This window comes from Pomacea canaliculata, linkage group LG11, assembly GCF_003073045.1.
Source record: "Pomacea canaliculata isolate SZHN2017 linkage group LG11, ASM307304v1, whole genome shotgun sequence".
In the NCBI taxonomy this organism is placed as follows: domain Eukaryota; kingdom Metazoa; phylum Mollusca; class Gastropoda; order Architaenioglossa; family Ampullariidae; genus Pomacea; species Pomacea canaliculata.
The window spans coordinates 17,626,686-17,640,101 of NC_037600.1; the positions used below are offsets into that span (position 1 = coordinate 17,626,686).

A 13,416-nucleotide genomic window follows, 5' to 3' on the forward strand; every position below is an offset into this window, starting at 1 on the left:
ATCCTCCTTTTGTTAATGTTTTCTTCTCTCTCTCTCATTTACAAAATATATTCGTTTACAAAGCATAACACGACTAGACCTGGTGAGTGTTATCCACCAAATACCATGTCAATGAAACACCTAAATTCTTAGCTTCATCATTCCGTAGTTCTTTAGGGTATTGCTGACAACGATAATAATAATAGCGAATGGACCAGCAAACTAAAGCCACAAGTACAAACCACTTCTTGTAAAACCACAACAAACTTATTATTGTCAGAGAAAGAAATGCTGGAATGGTCACTCTATCCCGGACGTGTTTATCTCTAGTGTTTAACATATTGTATTGGTCACTTATCTTTATTGTTGTTAAAGGCTCTTATCTGTCTCTGTCTGACGGTTGTGTGGTCAGCTGACACAGTCGAGGTCTTAAAGTTCGCATCTACACCTCGAGCAGCGTTGACGTCAGGGCCAGCGCCGACAGCAGCAGACGACGAGGGACTCGTAGCCTCGTCTTCAGGACTTTGTATTTAGAAGCAAAGTGCCCCTCCTCTAGAATGTCCGTGTGAGCGACTGGACAGTGAGCGGGCCACTAATCTTTCCGAAAAGTTTGAAAGCGGCCGTAACAGAGAGGAAAAGAGGAGGAAGCTTTGCGCTCCCCACACCATACATTAGACACGGTGAACCACTTACAATTGACTGGCCTGTAGGTTGAAAGACTTTAGCGAGGTAAGCGACAATGTGTGATGATTAATGTGACGTGACGAAAGAGCCACGTTCCACGAACATGACGGAGAGAAAACTGATTTCTGTAAGAAAACTAACGGTGAATTCTTGCGTGTGTGCGTCTGTTTGTTCATCTTACACGTCTGCAGTGAAGACTGTGAGTTCTTCCTGTCGCCATCCCATTCCCAGTCGACAGTATACATATCGCGTACAAGGAAAGTCCGGGTACCAAGAAAGCCTTTTGAAAATTTTTCTACCCGTCACAGATGAGAATTGAAAACGACAGCATACAGAAAGCCCTCCTCAACTAGGGGCAGAGGCCCAGTCACGTGTTCCACCTCACTGCAAAGAAAAGGGGAACAACTCTGCGATAGAGTTATTCTGGTTATATATATATACAGATATAATGTTAAAACACAGGTCTGTCCAGATCGTGGAAAATGTTGAAGATGTTTGATTTCTTGTATCTGATCACTTAGCAACTAAAGTCCGGCATCTTATTTCTGATCAGTAAACAAATAACGCCAAGCCATTACAAAACAACAGGCTATGACGTCATCTTTCCAACTGTCAGTTACGTCATTTTCGAGCTCAACGGCGTCTACCATTAACGATTCTTTCTAGTCTCAAGCTGCTATATATTAATATGTTACTCGCATATATTATGTTACTTGTATATATTAATATGTCAGTTGTATATATTAATATGTCAGTTGTAAATATTTACACTCAGGCTTTGTGACTCCGGCACTAGACCTCCAACATGAAGCTTTGTGTTCGAGCCTTGCTGAGGCCAATAAAAGCTTTACTGACCTGCGAAAGGAAACGGATTTCTCTGGGACAGTCAACGAAAGTAGAGTGAGTTTCGCCTCCCACATAAAGTGGTCGTAGTGAATTACTCAGAAATTACCTCCTGCTTTAACATTTGATTTTTTGCATGTATACATATATATATATATCACATGATCAGTTTTCCTCTCCACAACATCTGTGTTACTTTGCGATATCGATAGCATGAGGTGTCACGATTCCCTGAGGCCCCTTCACCGAGCGCCTTTGTACCACTGGTGACGTTTGAAGGTTCAAAGACATCCCCTGAACGTTTGAGGATCGTTGGCGAGGAGCTAGAGTTACAGACCCCACTTTTCTCGGGACTAGTTTTTGGTGAAAGCGGAGCCCATTTCTTCTCCATCGTTATACTTGACCTTTCTCCAGCCCTTCGAGCAGTCTTGTACACATTCTCCACAGCTGCATCACTAGTAAAACATTCGCTGCACCACAAGGGTATCGCCAGTATCGAACCGCCCAGTTATAAACTTCCCCCTTGTTTAAACATCCTGACTGATGCTGCCATCTGACACAAGTAAACTTTTGAGATGGTGCTGGGGAAAAAAGTCCCACGAATCAAATAATAATAAAACTTATTAACACTGTTCGACACCAAAGTCAGGCTTACAGCCAAATCCTACTTACACTTGCAGTCCGTTTCCTCTCCTACCAAACACGTTTACTGTGTCCCTGTATTTCGTCCTGAACAAGCACCGTACATAGAGAATAAGCCCTCAGTATGTGCAAGATATTGTAACAGTATGTACAAGGTATTGTACACAGTATTACAAGATATTGTAACAGTATGTACACGGTATTGTACACAGTATTACAATGTATTCTTTTCGTGGTCTGATGAGGGGACGGAGAGATGGAGAGAGCAAGTCTGCTCAGATGAGGCAAAGAGTCAAGACGACATGGTTCACTGATCACAATCTCCACGAAGTGTATCATCGACCTCCTGCGCCCCCTCCTGTAGCCAGGACAGTTGAGGTCAGGCGACAGAGACCACAGTTGTCGTGGAGGGACAACAACAACAACAATGAAGAATGTAGTGGGAGGTCTCGGGGGCCACGACTGCTAGGGTTGGTCTGTAACTGACTCAAAGTCGCTGCTTTTGGCAGGAGAGAAACAAATAAATAAGCATTGAGGTAGCGCGAAAATAAGTTCATTCTTTTTAGTCTTGTTGTTATTGGTGGTAGTTATTGTTGTGTCCGCATCTCAATAAGACAACAGATAATGTGTTATAATTTACTATTATTGTATTGTTTGTACGATGCACCAAAAGACTGTTTTTCCAACAATACCGCTGCCTGCTGGAGAAAAGATCTTTGTTACAAATATCAGATGCCATCATTTTAGCACTGCTATTTACTGTTGATTATACTTTCTTAATTTAATTTATATGTTTCCTGCTTACACCTGCATTCGTGGGTTAATTTCTAATTGAATTTATCAAATAATCCTGTATTGTATTATCATGAGAACAACTATATTACAGCTGACTTGTCCGAACACAGAAACTCCTCAGTGTGCGCTGGTCATGATGCACGACGACTTACCCTCAGCATCACGTGATCTCTCGCTTCGCCACGTGGCACAAGGCCACGTGACTGACATGAAACCATGATAGCATGCACTAGAGGCACAGCAAAATGAGATGCAGGTCTGGGCTTCAAAGTAAGATATTTAATATAAAAACTGCAGTAAAAGCTTGATGCTTAATATCTCGTGCTCTGATCACATTGCTATGAGCGACTGAAATGAATTCCTCCATTAACGATGTAGGATCCCTGGCTTAGCCTTCTCGGTGGTTATTTTCTGGTCTTGTCTCGTTTGCAGATATGACAGCACCTGGTGGACTTGCTCTCGATACTTAGTTCCGGCAAAATAATAAACAAAGACGTTGACGCTGCTGTTGACGATGCTGCCCGTCTCCGCGCCGTTGATGAGGATGCTGAACGTGTTGTTGTAGCGGCCGTCGTGTCGAACCTCAGGCTCGAAAAGTGGAATAATTCTAACTATTATATTGGGAATTGACAGGACAAGAAACTGAATGGACAAGATCACCAGCATCTTGGTGATGGCGACCTCTCGTTTTGTGTCTGACGATGACGCCTGTTTGCGAAAGATTATTGACTGCTTCAGTTTTAACCCGGTGATGATTGTGGCGATGAGGACGATGATAGGAATTCCTAAGGACAAGATGATTCCGTAATAAATGCCTTGGAGACCGTTGACGATATGTTCATTTAGGAAATACAAGCTATTGACGATCATCCCGATTTTCTTTTTGTGAAGTCGAGGGTCGAACAGGCACGCCGCTTCGTGCCAAGCGACAACCGCGAAGAAAGGAAAGATGGTGACAGCGCCACCAACAACTATGACGACGACCATAGTGGTGGTGCTGAACAGAGACCTTGCACGCAGCGGCCACATGACACTGATGCAGCGCTCGCACGACACCAGGCCCTGCAGGTACATGCACCCGTACATGAAGCCCAGCATGCCCAGGGTCCGCCGCTCCATCAGCACCCGGAATACCACCCCGTACAACCCGTCATCGATAGGCAGGTACACGCTGTCGACATTGATGACAAACAGATAGGTCACGTTGATGAGGTTGACAAGCTCTAAGCTGAAGAGACACAGGTTGATTCTGTTGCCGAGGCCTTGTCTGTAGAACACCAGGAGGCTGAGACAGGTTCCACTGACGCCGATGAGGAACAGGAGGGGCATGAGGATGGTACCCCTCACCTTTGTGATCAGCTGCTCCGTGTGGTGGCTGATTGGATCATCTGGATACTCCTTGAAAGTGGTTGGAATGCACCCAGCGGGGACTTCGAGGTTGAGACTATCATTGGCTGAGACTAAGGATGCCGTGGACAAGTAAAACTTTGAAAGAGAATCAACTGACTCCATGGTGTAGCTTGGTGACCTGTGTTGTGACAGAAACCATCCTTCACTGTAGGATTACAGATAGGCATAATTCGACTATTGTCAAATAAAGAAACATAGTAGAACACACAAACACTAAACAAAATAAAACACATAAAAACACAACATCAGTCAGGATGAAAAAAGAACACGGTCTCAAGAGGTTCTACGGAAATTCGTAGTCAGACCTCAAGAACCCGAAAAGTTTGTTCCTCTCACAGAACTAGCTGCAGGCAAGCAGACGAACATGGTTTAGATATATTTCGTAATTGTTGTCTATTGAAAAGGGTCTAAAGACACGTATCTGTTGGCCAACAGCTTATGTCAACCCACCCACTGCTCTTGAGGTTGTCACATCTTTGTATCTTCACCCTGCGGGTACATTCGTCATCGCGTCTAGATTTTATGTCCAATACCCGATCAATAACTATTTTCATAAAATATTGTATTATTTACAAACATTTATTTTCATAAGATTATGTTTTCTACTAAGTAGAAAATTCTCTAATTTTTTCCCATATAAATAATGGTTAATGTTCTTGTAATTACTTTGCAAATCAGCAGAAGCTTGAGTGGCATACATTGTCTATTTATGTATTCATCGAACAAACATACACCTTCGATCACATCGGCTAAAACTGTGTAATTAATTTTTTTATTTCACAGAAAAATATTTTTTATTTTATTTTAAAATATTGTCAATTGAATACAACCTTTTTTTCAAAATGTGTCGATTTTCCTTCTTTGTGCGTGCATGTGTATATGACTGTGCGTGCATATTGTGAAAAAACTGTCGCAATTATTTTATTTGAAGTGACTTTTATCAGAATTTCGCTTTATACTTTGTCTGAGAGCTTTAACAGCGAGAAAAATTATATTTTGATTCTTAAAAATCACTGTTTTTTTTTTTTTTAACGGATAGAAACACAAAATGTCTGACGATGCCGCAATTAAAACAGGGTTTGTCACACTTTTGTCTGCTTTCTGAAATAGTCAAACCTAATTAAACATCTTGTGCAGTTTAATAACGACCTACACCACTCCCCGTTTACCGGAAACTGATTGATTTCTGTTTTTAAAGAAGTTTAATTAACTACGATGCAGTATTATAAACTAGATTCTGTCCTTTGTTTTCATCTTCTGATTTAGAAGCATTTTTTTCCCTTGGTTCTGTTTGGACATCAAGTTTAAGATGTACTGGCGCCTGTCTACTTCACTGCCATTGAACTCCACTTAGAACACAAGTCACGTGACCACCGTGTGGGTGTGTAAGGCTAGCCGGCTGTCGGGTATGCCTGGTATGTAAAGTTGGGTTTCAACTGTGTGCAAATAAATTCAAAGATATTACGAAATAGGAAATGTGAATTGCTTTCATCTTTCAAAATGAAACTACATGCAGAACATTGTGTATTTTCTTGTGTTGTGTATTTCAGGCCAGAGACAGCAGTGTTATACAGGAAAGGACTCCTCTGGTCACACGCTCGCTGTGCAGGTTTAAAACCCTGTGTTTACACGTTTACATCTTACATAGAATGTCATGGGTCAACCTATGAACATCTCTTCAAACGAAGCCTAAGGGATACTGAATAAAAAGTCAAATCTCTCTCTTTCTCTCTTACACACACACACACGCACGCATGCACGCCCACAAAGACTCTGGACTCTGGAGCATGCATACATACGTACTGAGTAAGTGATAATGTTTTTATTACCGTAGAGAGCAAATTAAGCAAGATCACGTGTAACCCGTGTTTAATGTCATAGAGGACAGCAACATTAGCCAAATAATTCTTATATTCTCGACTAAATACAGACACAGTCCTTACATGACTGGTATACAAGTTGTTTCATATTCATAAACGTGCTCGTGGGTATACTATCCTTGATTACAAGCCACCGCTAGGGTCACAGTGTCAGTGAACTTTGGCCCTCGGTGGGTGAGACATAGTGTCACTGCGACACGCAGGTAAGACATCGACATCAAACTCACCTGAAGTTCTGACATACAATTCTGTACATAGTCATAGTCACAGCCACATGCTTTATACCCAGGTCACCATGACCCACACCTCCGACATGACCTATAACCTAGAGAAGGGGAGGGCAGGGTTACTTTTTATGTGCAGGTCTTAAAATTCTAGTCTACAGGCCGGTAAAATACCAAAAACCCAGGCCAGGTGACACAGCAAACCTAGTGATGATGGAATGGACAACAAACGATAAGACTTACTGAATTTATTGTGCATTGTGAAGATGTTTGAATTCTCTCACAAACTTTAAAACCAGCCATTCCTGTAAGGCAGCCCCTACCCCCGATACTCTCTAACGTCTCCATCAGACATGTCAGCCGTGGTATTTGTTATCTTTGTGTAAGCATGCTACTAACTGCACATTTCTAACGGTGTTGTACTTGATAAAGTAAATTTCAATCAAATTAACCTAGGCTGAAATTTTAAATAAATGAAAAGAAGTTACTTCACACTTTTGGAGTCGGGCCGCACTTTGCCCACCCCTGGCCCAGACCCTTCCCCTGTCCTCATCGTCAAGGCTAACACAGATGGGGCAGATTCGTTTCTCTGAGTTCCATAGTTACAATTACGACAGATACCCTTTTACTATCTTTCTCGGTTGTCTGTCACATACTGAAACAGAATAAAAATACTATGTCGCTTTTTCCCAATCCACAGTCAGCTATGGGTGTTACATATGGCAGTACCCACCCCACAGTCAGCTTGAATAGCTCCAGACTGGTTGTGGAAAGATTATCAGTGACGGTAAAGTCAGTAAGAAAACAGTCAAACGATTTCCTTAAAATTCCAATGTCGTCTTCAGCGTAAATGAATATATTTGTTACACTGCTTTAAAAAATAAAGTATTTTCAAATTTAGACGAATTATCTGGATTTTAAATATTTAAATACTTTCTGGACCATTTCAAATATCAGCAACACATTCTTATTAGCATCACTTAAAAGGGTTTCTTTCATGGGACATGGTGACAATAAACGATTGGACCACCGGATTTAGACAATCAGAAAGAAACGTGGATAAGTAAAAGCGGAGTGGAAACATTGTTCACAATTCTATTAATTATACAATACGTAGATTAACCTATTTACGATTAATGATTGTAATAACGGGGAGAGGGGGGTAGGATTTAAAAATCGCAAAGCGGACATGATACTTCGAATAATTGCATCTGTTTTAGATTTTAGGAAGGAAATTATTTCTAGTTATCGAGTTTCAGTTTAATCTTGTCCCTGCTCCTTAATGCTAAAAGCAAATATACAAATACAAATTGTAATTTCTGACTCTATTCGAGTAGAAAGACGATAACTCTGAAATGCCAGTCTCTCGAAGACTACATGGTTGTGTCCCTTGAGATAGTTCGCTCGATGACAAGTCGATCATTAAATGTCTGTTGTCCTACACTGAGGTATGTCATGTCAACGGCTTGGATTCAAAGAATATGTCCACACAATCTACTTTGCTTTAAAATATGGAAAAAAAACAGAAAGTATATTTAAAGCCCTGAAGGTTTTGTCGAACATCCTGTGATCACAAATTACGATAAACGCAGTATTACGAATAGCTTAAATGAATTATTTGAAAAACATTTTAAGTGATTACATATTAAGACCTCAGACCTCTAAGACCTGTAATTCTGCCTGCTGTGAGTTCAGGTGTAAAATACTAGACTTATTTATCTCTGACAGTAAAGTTTTCTCTCCTTGTCATGCAAGTAGGTGTCGTGTTGTTTCTTCCCCTGAATTTATGGATGAGAACTCTTTCTGTCCAAGCAAGGAAACATTTCATGAACCGTGTCCCTGAACTTGGTGCCAGCCGAGTAGTAGACGAAGAAGTCGATGCTGCTGTTGAGAATGCTGCCCGTCTCGGCGATGTTGATGAGAAGAAAGTAAGAGTTATTATAACGACCAGCGAACCTCACTTCTGGTTCAAACAGATGAATGATTCTGATGATGATGTTGGGCAACGAGAGGACGAGAAACTCGATGGAGAGTGTGACGAGCATCTTGGTGATGGCCGTTTCCTTCTTGGTGTCAGAGGTCGACGTCTCCTTTCGAAAAGCTATTGACTGGTTCAGCTTCCATCCCGTGAGGGCCGTTGAGATAACGACAACGATGGGTATCCCGAGAGACAAGATAATACCGTAGTAAGTTCCTTCGATGATATTTATTACTTCTTTGTGCTGAAAGTAAAAGTCACCTGAGGTAGGTTTGTTCACTACCACGTTTGTAACAATATCGTGAAAGCAGACAACCTGGAAAGACCAGGTAACCACGAAAAAGGGTATCACGGTTAGACACGAGCCAAAAATTATTACAATTAGGATTACTTTAGTGCTGATGAGTGTTTTGGAATGCAATGGAAAGAGCACACTAAAGCACCGCTCACACGACACGACGGCGGAGAGGTACATGGCGCCGTACATGAAGCCCAGCATCCCCAGCATCTTGCTGTTGGTCATGAAGGTGCCTACAACGCCTGTGTCGCCCTCGTCAAAAGGCCGGTAAAGACTGTCAAAGTTGAGTATAAAGAGAAAAGAAATGTTGATAAGGTTAACGAGCTCGAGACTAAAGAGACACAGGTTGATTCTGTTGTTGAGGTTCTGCCTGTAGAAAGCGACCAAGCTGACGACAGACCCCATGACCCCCGTGACGAAGAGGATGGGCATGACGATGGCTTCCCGGATCTTGCCTAGGAGGCGTTCCACCTCGGTGCTGATGGGGTCGTCGGGGTAGTCTTGGTGCATGACTTGTATGCAGTCTGTGGAAAAGTTGCTGACTTCATCGTCTGTCGAACTCACCGTTGACAGAGCTGTTGTGAAGTAAAGTGCGGCGCTGATGGCACCTTCTGTTGGGATGACCGCCATGGGTCTGGCAAGGTTCTGAAAAACAGTAAAAAATTTATCTTTTCCTCCACGTCGTTATCCTTTACTTAACTGTCATCGCTATCAACACCAATTTCACACGCTGACAGATGTGTGTGGCCGGAGTCCCTTCGGGAAAAGCGTCTTAGATGGAAGTTTGAAATGGTACCGGATGGTCCATTATCTTATGAAAGAGGTGAAAGGACCACTAAATGTTAGAGAGAATACACTGAGATTTAAGCTGACGCGAAGAGAAAGCTGACAAAACTTTATAAGAATTTTGAGAGGGAATAGACCAATAGGTCTGTAAAGCGGGGACCCCACCAGGACGGCAGCAGAAACATTCTTTGGCCTAAAGACACAGACCAGCCTCACCCTGACTGAGGTCCTACACTGTAGTTCAAGTGAGGGCAGTGTATGTTCAGTTAACCGACAGGTGTGGGTCACCTGGGTCTCTCATCTATAAGTAGTCTGGACCACAGAAGTCAGGAAGTTCCAGAGGCCTCATCATATCAAGGACCCCAACTTCCATCATAAGGGTTAACGAAACAGTTTAAAATAAGAAATTAGGAAAGCAGAAGAGAAGGGAGGAGAACAGCCTGAAAGATAATGGATGTTCATCCCCTGATCAAAAGGCCTCCCCACCCCCATGGGGTGGGGTGGGGTGTAAGGCATAAGGGAACGAAACCATGAGCAGAATTTTGCTGCCTGAGAACACTTGGTCCTGAAGCATATTTTGTGAGTTGCCTCTAGAATGTCAACGCTTTCTTCTAAAACACATCTTCTTTCTGCTTCAGTCACTTCGTTGTAAAGCACATTGTGTTTGTTGTCGAGGGCTTTAAAATGCCTCTTCACGCGACAAGTTATCGTCACCGTTAGCATCAGGTCGTCGCCATCACGAATATTGTCTGTAGGAGAAGCTAACATCCGTCTCCTTTCCCTTTGCATCATTCTCATGATTAAAACCTATCTTCGTCCTTCAGTGAGATTCTAGACACAAACCTGGTGCAACTCACCTGAATGTTCACCTCATGTGCAGCTCCACCCTAACTTCTCACACATCTCGCAACCGACGATCCACTTAAATTGAAAAAGAGAGGAATATCATCAACGTGGACCAATTACAGGCTGTTACTATTTTTAAAGACCTAATCAATCTCAAGTACATACAAATATTGCACAGAATTTCTCAAGTTTTTCGTCAAATCAATCACACTCGTGTTTACATTCCTTTCAAAACTTTTTTTGCGATATCCAGAGCAATGTTGATGGTCTGATCACGTGCACACGTATGACCTATGGCTAACAAACTCTACAGATACCAGTCATCACAGCAGTTGACACACGAGCAAGAAATTTGTCCTCTGACATTTTTATCTCCTTTTACAAACTCCATAATAATTGAAGAACTGAGAAGAAAAACTGGAAAATTGTTTTTCTGTTCCCTTAACAGATTGACTGGGTGGAGAGAAATACAAATGCACTCAAGCATTTTATTATTAATATTTGCGAAAAATGTTTAAGTGAAATTTAAATTTATGTCTTACCCATCAATAATTGTTATTATTATTATAGTTGTGGTGCCAGTTTTGGGGCAGAGAGGATTTTACGTAGACGTGGCAATTGTGGATGTGAGTAAGTAAGACTATAATGAATTATTCAGAAACATATGACAGTTCGTAGAATATTGAAAGGAACATGTGTATGTCGTCTTGGTGACATGAAGAGAACTATTGGAGCAGCCTGTGCGCTGTAGTATTTCTGGAATTGAAAGATATTTGACGTATATCTTATTATTTAGAAGCGAACTGAAAGACTCAGACATTTCTGTATCTTTAGTTAATGTTGACTGTTATAAAGTTTTTGTTGCCTACGACAAATCTAAGTGTTTTGTGAGTGAAGGAAAGAACACGAAAGGGGACGCGTGCGTGAAGTGAAAGTGAGAGATTAAAAAAAAAACAAAAACAAAAACAAAAAAAAAACAAACAGCGTCTCTGACAATTATAAACTAGATTCTGTCATTTGTTTTCATCTTCTGATTTAGAAGCATTTTTTCCCTTGGTTCTGTTCGTACATCAAGTTTAAGATGTACTGGCGCCTGTCTACTTCACTGCCATTGCTCCCCACGCAGAACACAAGTCACGTGACCACCGTGTGGGTGTTTAAGGCTAGACGGCTGTCAGGTCTGCCTAGTATTTAAAGTTGGGTTTCATCTGTGTGCAAATAAATTCAAAGATATTCCGAAATAGGAAATGTGTCAAAAGATAAACTTCAGACATTTTTATTTTTAGTTTTTTTAAAATGCATGGAGTGCAAAAAGAAGTGCGAACTGTACGGCAAGACGTCGTGTGTGGTGACGTGGTGTCTATCAGATGTGTGTAGTGACGTGGTGTCTATCAGGTGTCGTGTGTGGTGACGTGGTGTCTATCAGGTGTGTGTGGTGACGTGGTGTCTATCAGATGTGTGTGGTGACGTGGTGTCTATCAGGTGTCGTGTGTGGTGACGTGGTGTCTATCAGATGTGTGTGGTGACGTGGTGTCTATCAGATGTGTGTAGTGACGTGGTGTCTGTCAGGTGTCTTGTGTGATGACGTGGTGTCTATCAGATGTCTTGTGTGGTGACGTGGTGTCTATCAGATGTGTGTGGTGACGTGGTGTCTATCAGATGTGTGTGGTGACGTGGTGTCTATCAGGTGTCTTGTGTGGTGACGTGGTGTCTATCAGATGTGTGTGGTGACGTGGTGTCTATCAGGTGTCTTGTATGATGACGTGGTGTCTATCAGATGTCTTGTGTGGTGACGTGGTGTCTATCAGATATGTGTAGTGACGTGGTGTCTATCAGGTGTCTTGTGTGGTGACGTGGTGTCTATCAGATGTCTTGTGTGATGACGTGGTGTCTATCAGATGTCTTGTGTGGTGACGTGGTGTCTGTCAGATGTGTGTGGTGACGTGGTGTCTGTCAGGTGTCTTGTGTGGTGACGTGGTGTCTTTCAGATGTCTTATGTGGTGACGTGGTGTCTATCAGATTTGTGTGGTGACGTGGTGTCTATCAGACGTCTTGTGTGGTGACGTGGTGTCTGTGAAATGTCTTGTGTGGTGATGTGCTATCAGATATTTTGCGTTGTGACTCTTCTGGTCACACGCTCGCTGTACAGGTTTAAAACCCTGTGTTTTGAAAACTTGACATCTTACATAGAATGTCATATGAACATCTCTTCAAACGAAGGCAAGGGCATACTGAATAAAAAACTCAAATCTCTCTTTCTCTCTTACACACACACACACACGCACGCACGCACACAAAGGCTCTGGAGCATGCATACATACGTACGGAGTAAGTGATAATGTTTTATTACCGTAGAGAGCGGTACACGGACGTTTCGCCGCCGGACGTTTCGGCGCGGGGCACTTCATTTCGGCATTTCACACAGGACCTTTAGCCGAAGTCAAGTGTGTGACGCCCCTTAGCTCACACATTTCTCTCGCCATTGTATCAATGTTTTTTCGCAAAGCCGTTGCGACAATCTGTGACAATCAAAGTGAACTGTCTGTGAAGTCTGTGTGTAAAATTTGTTTGAAATAAAGAATTATTGTGTAATCTAGTAGTTACTTTCATTCTTTGAGAAGTAAGTAAGCTCTCTCTCTCTCTCTGACATAATGCGGCGAAACGTCCGGCGGCGAAACACCGGTCGGCAAAACGTCCGCACACGTAGAGAGCAAACTAAGATCACGTGTAACCCGTGTTTAATGTCATGAGAGGACAGCAACATTAGCCAAATAATTCTTACATTCTCGTCTAAATACAGACATAGTCCTTACATGACTGGTATACAAGTAAGTTGTTTCATATTCATACTCGTGCTCAGGCGCGTTCTTAGCCCCCGCGGGGCCCGAGGCAAAGGGCATGTGCGGGGCCCTCACGCCACCATCACCCGGTTTTCCATATGCCTAGTTACCATATCAATCAAAAGCGCGGGGCCCTAGCAGATGCCTCGTCCGCCTGCCCCTAAGCACGGCCCTGCTCGTGCTCGTGGGGATACTAACCTTGATTACAAGC

The 13,416-nt window shown here is 42.4% G+C and overlaps 2 protein-coding genes across 2 annotated transcripts; both read right to left on the reverse strand.

The window, feature by feature from the left end:
* Nucleotides 1-3,309: 3,309 nt before the first annotated feature.
* Nucleotides 3,310-4,455, reverse strand: LOC112575800. Its single transcript, XM_025257824.1, has one exon. It carries the CDS (start codon nucleotides 4,453-4,455, stop codon nucleotides 3,310-3,312), a length of 1,146 nt encoding a protein of 381 aa, XP_025113609.1.
* Nucleotides 4,456-8,241: 3,786 nt separating this feature from the next.
* Nucleotides 8,242-9,363, reverse strand: LOC112575801 (proteinase-activated receptor 2-like). Its single transcript, XM_025257825.1, has one exon. It carries the CDS (start codon nucleotides 9,361-9,363, stop codon nucleotides 8,242-8,244), a length of 1,122 nt encoding a protein of 373 aa, XP_025113610.1.
* Between the last annotated feature and the right edge of the window lie 4,053 nt (nucleotides 9,364-13,416).